The sequence below is a fragment of the Leucoraja erinacea genome, chromosome 25 (genome assembly GCF_028641065.1).
Source record: "Leucoraja erinacea ecotype New England chromosome 25, Leri_hhj_1, whole genome shotgun sequence".
Lineage (NCBI taxonomy): Eukaryota > Metazoa > Chordata > Chondrichthyes > Rajiformes > Rajidae > Leucoraja > Leucoraja erinaceus.
This window is the reverse complement of record NC_073401.1, coordinates 22,369,983-22,377,687: the sequence shown is the minus strand read 5'-3', so window position 1 is coordinate 22,377,687 and position 7,705 is coordinate 22,369,983. Positions and strand designations below refer to the sequence as shown.

Below are 7,705 nucleotides of genomic sequence, written 5' to 3'. Positions count from 1 at the left end.
AAAGGTCTAGATTGAAACCGGGCAAATTGGAGGAGCTTCGATGGGTGTATTGAATGGTATGAACGGGTTGAACTATGTTTTCATGCTGCATACCTCTATGACTGTTTGATTCTTCCAAATGTTGTTTTTTACAAATATACTATATCCCTGGTTCTCACAGGCGATTATCGTTTTTGTTTTCCCTCCTCCTAAGCCCAACACGGGACTTCCGCATAATGAAAATATAGGCGATCCTAAAGGTGTTATCCACCATGCGAATTAATGTAAAGTTAATTTGAACGTGCGTGTAGCAACAATAGCGTATTAGCCGGACACAGTGGTGGCCGTTGTCTATTTCTTTGATCAATCGAGCTTATAGCCACAGCGCTGTAAATAAATGAGTGTGATGTGCACAACCATTATATGACCTGTCCTCCACTCACTGACAAATTATACTGCTCCTACTCTGTGTACCTTCCGTGGATTCTATCTCTTCTGCTATATTTTAAAAAAGTGTTATCTGGATCGATTGAATTTTATTGACTAGTTATCTCCAGTGTTTTTAATTGAATTGAGTCGCATTGGCTAATTGTAAATGTATAAATGGATTGTGTTAAAACGTTAATGTGCAGAAATACTTATTTCAAAAATCATCTTTGGAGGTATTTGGTGCGAATTTGAGTCTCTGGACGAATAGGAGAATGCGATGGGGGGAAAATAAGATTGTGATTCTTTTTCCTACTGAGACTAAGTGTTCGGTGCATTCAGTGCTTCACCTGTGTTGACGTAGAACATGTTGGCAGGGCTGCTATCAAACTGATGGTGTTTAATGACTGCCATCGTCAACTACCTTTCCCACATTTCCTGGTACCGACAGTCATACGCAATATCGCATTCCAACTAACCGAGGCTTAATATAATTACAGGATTCAAATTAATCATCCACTGTACATTGGGAGGAGATCGATTCCAAAATAAAAGGGTGGAAACATCAAAAGTTTTCTAATTCCCGGTCAACATATTTTGAATCAGAAAAAAAGGATATTGCATTGCATTTAAGATTAGTTTCTTTATTTTCTCAAAGGCTACAAACAACACTAAGGTCACATATTGGCATTTTCCAAATATTTGGATGCACTAAACTCATATTAATTAAACTGGAGGCTGTAAATACTACTGGTATTTTGTCGACAGAATAGTTTTAAAGTGAGCAAGTCATAGAAATTAAGCTTTACTTGAGAAATGTATCTAGCAAATGTAATACTCCAGAGACCAATACATTTCGAGATTGCATCAAATAAAAGGAAAATAATCATGATAAACAAACGCTCTCGATTAACACATTTCCATTTCACATACAGCTGGATTTCGCGATATCCACCCGAAGCGGGGTTGTCTGAGTCTCGTGTTTAACCACACAAGAGTAAAACTCGTGTGAGTTCCAGACTGTGGCTGGCAGAGTCAGGTAACTGCTCGCACTGAACGTGTTGTCCTTCTCCTGCTGGATTCGGCTGGTCTCAATGCCGTCGCTTCTCGCACTGCCGTCCACAGTCCACTGGATTTCCACAGCACCAGGATTAAACCCGCTCACCAAACACACCAGGGTGGCGGTGCCCTTTACTCTCATCTCATCTGCTGAAGGTAGTAAAACGGATGCGGCAGGGGGCCGAGGATCTGATTAACAAAAGATCGCAGTTAAATAAGAATTGAAGCACTACTTTTGGATCAAAGGTCAATGTAATAACCAGAACGCCTTTACGTCCACCCGCTTCAAAATAATAAATTCTCATCGTGTATCTAGCTACTGAAATAGAATTTACAATAAGGATTTCTGGATAAATCAAACATTACCTTAATAAAATCTCGGTAATATGTAGGAAGGAACTGCAGATGCTGGTTTAAACCGAAGATAGACAAAATGCTGGAGTGACTTGTGTCTATCTTCGATCTAATAAATTCTCATTTTGCTTCATTCGCACAGTTCCGAACAGGAGAGTCTTGCATTATTTTTGAATCGCGCGACACAAGAAAGGGATTGATCTCGATTTCCTTTGAGCTCTCACGCAAAAGACCTCTAGGCAAAGGCGGATTTGTGTATTTATTAGGACACTTGAGGAAAACGGGCGGTCAGCTCCGTGCCAACTCCTAGCAGATAATTCTGTCCGTTCCATACTGCCCCTCCATTCCATGTCTATCTTCGGTATAAACCAGTTTCTTCCTCTCCATTATTTAACTGCAGTCTAGCAACTTATCTGAACAACTCTTCTTTCTACAGTTTGCTGCAGTAAGAAATTACAGAGTATCAATTAGCCCAACAGCATGTCTTGGAGCAGTGCAAGGACATTGATGTTTTGACGAAATAACTTGCAAACCCAACAGACAGTACCCTAGGAGGGGATTGAACGCTGGAGCTGTGAGGTAGCCTTCTGCACCGTGTTATACCAGTGGTCTGTGCAGTGCTGTACACAGTTTAAACTATAATCTTAGTTATATTTAAACCCATTCAACTCTCGCCGTGTTGTTCCATCCTAACCAATCTGACATTTTTGAAAGGGAACTGCTCCTTTCATTGTCTGAATATGGAAACAGTTCGGGCTGCACTCCATCAACCAGATATAATACCGGACTGCTATTAACAACGCAACATATTTCACGTTTGCAGATGCGCATGATCATAATTGCAAGGGTTTTTTGCTCTTTAAAGTTTTCATGTTAGAAGACCACCAGATCCTTTACCTGGCCGAAGATTTGAAAAAACATTGAAGCTAAAATAAACAGTTGATGTTTTAAATGACTAACGCGATGCAATGATTTTTTCATAGCTCACAGAGAGAATAGATGGTTCAGATTAAACCTTAAATTTCAGATATTTGAGAAAAAAACTTTCAATAGTCGGTCGTAGCTGAGTAAAATCCTTTCTGCTCAACAAAGAACTAGAAATCAGATATAAAAACTGAAAACGCTGGGGTTACCCAACAAAATAGACAGCTTCAGGGGAGAGAAAACAGTTAACAAAACAGGATGGCTCTGTAGTGTCGTGGGGCTGAAACAATATCCTTGTTCCGCTTTCCACAAATGATGAATTTTAATTGTGTGAAAGCGAGCACTCGATTGTCGGGTCAGCTTCAGTAGTTCGCTTCCTTCAATCAAACGTTTCCTCTCAATGTGCAGATTGACTGGTGGGTGAATAGCTATGTTACAGGGTCGTCCACAGCAGTCAGTTTCCATTCCAATTGGGTTTTTGAAAAGCACGACCAGCTAGTAATCTGGGACAGTGGTGGGACGGAGTGATGGTGACTACAACCCGTATAATGTGAATGGCTTCACGGAGCCCTTGTAAAATCATCAATTTAGACTGGGGCGCATGGTCTCCGTAAGTAGGTAAAATAATTATGTGTGTTCGGCAATGTCAATCCAATAATAAATGGTGCAACTGGGCTTTGTTCGATTGAATGTGTTCGAGCAAATGCTGAAAATAAACTCGGTTCAACATATGACACGCATGACGGCATGGCATCTACTAATAGCTAATGCAATCTATCTCAGGATCACTGTGAGTTTTGCATCGGGACAGAATACAGTACAAGTTGAACAGAATAAGGGTTGATTCAGACGCAACCACAGATCGTCTGGGTGCTAACTGTCTGTGCAAAAGATTCGCAAAACCTCGCAGAGGGCCAGTGGCGATGTCGAGAGGAATGGAGGGGGGGGGGGGGGGGGGGGGGTGGGAGCTTACAATAGAAGTACACGATTAAACATATGAAGGATAATGATGGATATTCTCACCTGATTGATAGATAACGCAATTAATTATTGTTAATAAGAACTTACAGAACGTTAGAAATAAATATTTTACTTACTGCCAACAGCCACTCGTGTTCCTTTTGCAAATCTTAAAAAGTTTTTCCACATAGCGCAGTAATAATCGGCAGCGTCGTCTGATTGAACGTTAGATATTGTGAAACTCCCCGTGTTGCCTGACACTGACCCGGAAAACCTCTCTGAAACTCCCGGACCTCGACCAGGAGTGCTCTTGCTGGACCAATAATAGACTAAAAGCCGCGGAGTACGTCCAGGAATCTGCTGATACCAGTATACATTGTCGTTCCCTAAAGTAGCGCCAGACATGGTGCAGGTTAGTTCTAAGTTCTGCCCCGGAGTGATGGACATCGAAAGCGGTTGGCTTACTGTAATTTCTGCGCGTAAATCTGGGAAAATAAAGAGCACAGTGATAACAATCATTTGGAATTAAAACACGAGAGAAACCTCCAGCTGAGAAGTGTACTCGAGGATAAATCTAATGTTGATGAACAAAGGAACTCACAAGTCGCGCAAAGAGCCAGCGCACAGAGTAGTCGGATGCAGTAAGTCATTGTATTTTACTGACTGGAGTCCAGGCAAGGCAACAGTTTCCCAGTGGCTTCTAACTTATTTTTCGTCTCGCTTTTGAATAGTGCGGTGAGGTGTCACCTGATTAATGCAAATGATATTGCTGCTTGTAACCAATCAGAAATGTCAATGGTTTTCCCTGCGACCTATTGGAACCGGAATAGGCTTCGAATTCTCTATTTCTTGGTTACTTCGATACATTTTTAAAACATAAAACATAATAAGGAATATAGAGCATTACTGTTTTATTTTCCATTCATATATGCATCTATTCCCATGGTGCTGTTGTGGAAGATAGGGTCCACACGAGTTTATTCAGCAAATGTGCGGTCATAAGATAGATTTTCTTACTCTGACGATTCGCATATTGGACGAGACATCATTGCAGATTGCGGATCTGAGGTTTTTGTCATTTTGTCCTTGTCGAAGGCGAACAGGCCCCGCGGAGGCTATCAAGTCCATGCCGACTCTCAAGTACTCATCTACATTAATCCTATTTTTCTGCACTTGGACCATTGCTTTTACTCTCACTTCACAAAAACATCAGTTTCAACATTACACCATAGTTTTGAGCTGTGACTTTGGTGCACGGATGCAACGATGTACATTGTCTACTTTGACCGTACTGTCGTGCAGCAAACCACGACCCAATATGCGTCTGTAATATCGGTCCTTGCACAAAACGCATGCATCATGCCATTGCATTTGATGTTAGTAAAAACGAAGATACGTTTAACTGGCGCGGTGCTGGTAACTTTATTTTACCCAACGGAAGAAAGTCTGGTGCCTCTGCTTTAAATACGAGAACCTGAAATACCATACAGTGTTGATTCCTATACCGGAGCAGCATTAAAATATAATTAAATAACCAATAATATTACATATACGTTGTATATATTTAAAATATAGCACAAGCCGATCGCTTCGGATGATGTGCGCGGGCAGGGGGGGGGCTCAAAAATACACCTTAATAAATGCCGACGTATACTGTATACCAAGGCTTCTGCCCGCTGTGCGAGAACATTCCAAGATTCAAGGACAAATATTTTCTAAGGTACACAAAAATGCTGGAGAAACTCAGCGGGTGCAGCAGCATTTATGAAACGAAGGAAACGTCGACCCGAAACGTTGCCTATTTCCTTCGCTCCATAGATGCTGCTGCACCCGCTGAGTTTCTCAAGCATTTTTGTGTACCTTAGATTTTCCAGCATCTGCAGATCCTTCTTAAACAAATATTTTCTATATTTTTATCGTGTTAATATATGAGTTCCAATCATGATATTCAGAAATTCTTTGGGGTTTTTTTTTAAACGTATGTTAGCTATGACCAATTGGCAGAAATGAAATACGCGAACAATTCAACAGACAAAAGCCGGGCTACTTTAGCAAGGATTCCCGAGACCGGTTATGCAGACTTCCGTATAAATTATGAGCATCAAATCGGACAAACCTTCAAAGATTGAATTTACCGTATTGAGGGTATTAAATAGGCACATCGGCATATATTTCATCCCAGATGAAAGGAATTTATCCGAGGGTTTCTCTCGCACAATGGAAAATATGTTCAATTGGTAAATCCACAAAATGACATCATTTGAACGTGGCGGGTATATTAAGTTCGACCCGTGGCGCCTGAAATGCTAAGTGCATCATGAAAATGCACCGAATAATTAATCTTCACGACATGTAATTAAATAAAGCATGTCATGGTTAATAAGCATTGGGTGATTAATAGGTTACACTAGGCCACTAATACCCAAATCATGACCTATCCCTATTCTTCGGGGATGCTTCCTGGCCTGCTGATGTGCACCAGCAGCGTGTATCTTTTAATTTGTAAACCATCATCTGTAGTTCCATCTCTCTACTTCTTTTAAATCCTTTCCTGTTAGTGTTACTCAAGATTACAACATCGGCATTCTTTTGTGTCACAACACAATGGTGAATTCAGACACACACAAAAAAGGAGGAAGAGAATTGGGAACTGGATGACACAAATATATTGTCTGAAAATGGACACAGAAGGAGAAATCTACCTGGCACAAATGATGAGAAAATTATGCTGAAACAGATAAGCAAGGACAAAGGATGTGAGAGGCCTGGTGCACTAAATGAGAAACACATTTCTATTCATAAATAAGAAGTTGTGGCCTTTGCCCCCAACATAAACAAAGCGTTTTCTTAAAATAAGATGTGATGAAGCACACACAGAGTGCACTTACAACTTCGCATGCGCGATAACTGTGAAAAAAAAAGCAAATAGTAAGCACCTTTTGCAAAAATGAATGTCGTGTGTATCATCGTCGTGTGTATAGGATGGAACTGCAGATGCTGGTTTAAACCGAAGATAGGCACAGAATGCTGGAGTAACACTGGGATAGGCCGCATCTCCGAAGAGAAGGAATGGGGGACGTTTCGGGTATAGCCCCTTCTTCAGAGGTGATCCTTTCCACGACCTTGCAAAATTTTTTTTACTGCAACGACCTGACTCCCAATAGTATATTTCTACTAAAACAAAGGTAATTAGGCAAGAATCACCAGCGACATACAGATTTGTAAGCATGGCAGGGAGAAGCGGAACAGAACGAAGGCGATAATTGCATTGAAATAATTTGAGTAAAATTCATTGCCGCCAGATATGTCTAATTTAATTAAAATCAACTGAAATACGCTTGTTAAACAGATGTTGATGATGCTGATCTTTCAGAATCATATTGCAGCTGCACTTATCCAGAGACACAAAGGGTGTTCAATTACAGTTGGATTGCACATTTTTTTTAAATATACACATGCCATAAAGTCACAAGAGTCCGTTATAAGGGATGCGGTTAGGGGGTACTTAGTTCACGATAAAATATGCCGAAGTCAGCGTGGCTTTGTGAAGGGAAGGTCTTGCTTGACAAATTTGCTGGAATTCTTTGAAGATGTAAATAGCAGGATAGACAAAGGAGAGTCAGTAGATGTGTTTACTTCGATTTTCAGAAGACTTTGATAACGCGCCACACGTTAGGCTGCTGAGGAAAATGAGTGTCCACGTATCAAAGGATAGCAGGTTGGCTGGATGGTAGAAGACAACTAGTGGCTATAAAGGGTTTTTTTTCTGGTTGCCTGCAGGTGACTAGTGGAGTTCCGCAAGGATCGGTGCTGGGGCCGCTACTCTTCACGTTGTATAGTAATAATTTGCACGAAGGAATTGAAGGCTTTGTGGCCAAGTTTGCGGATGATACAAAAATAGGCGAAGGAGCAGGTTGTGTAGAGATAGCAGGGACTCTGCAGAAGGACTTGGCAGGTTGGGAGAGTGGGCAGAGAAGTGGCAGATGGAATCTAGTGTAGCAAA

General features: G+C 41.1%; 1 protein-coding gene across 1 annotated transcript; it reads right to left on the bottom strand.

Annotated features, from left to right (window-relative positions):
• Window positions 1-1,030: 1,030 nt before the first annotated feature.
• Window positions 1,031-4,394, bottom strand: LOC129709066 (immunoglobulin lambda-1 light chain-like). The gene is made up of 3 exons (XM_055655168.1): window positions 4,304-4,394; window positions 3,840-4,187; window positions 1,031-1,653 (listed from the first exon to the last, which is right to left on the bottom strand). The coding sequence occupies exons 1-3, from the start codon at window positions 4,350-4,352 to the stop codon at window positions 1,331-1,333; spliced, it is 720 nt and encodes a 239-aa protein (XP_055511143.1). The 5' UTR covers window positions 4,353-4,394; the 3' UTR covers window positions 1,031-1,330.
• Between the last annotated feature and the right edge of the window lie 3,311 nt (window positions 4,395-7,705).

Coding starts and splice junctions, on each gene's coding strand:
- LOC129709066 (XM_055655168.1), bottom strand. CDS start 4,352: ATGACTTACTGCATCCGACTACTCTGTGCGCTGGCTCTTTGCGCGACT. Junction 4,188..4,303: donor GCTGGCTCTTTGCGCGACTT/GTGAGTTCCTTT, acceptor TTATTTTCCCAG/ATTTACGCGCAGAAATTACA. Junction 1,654..3,839: donor AACACGAGTGGCTGTTGGCA/GTAAGTAAAATA, acceptor TTTGTTAATCAG/ATCCTCGGCCCCCTGCCGCA.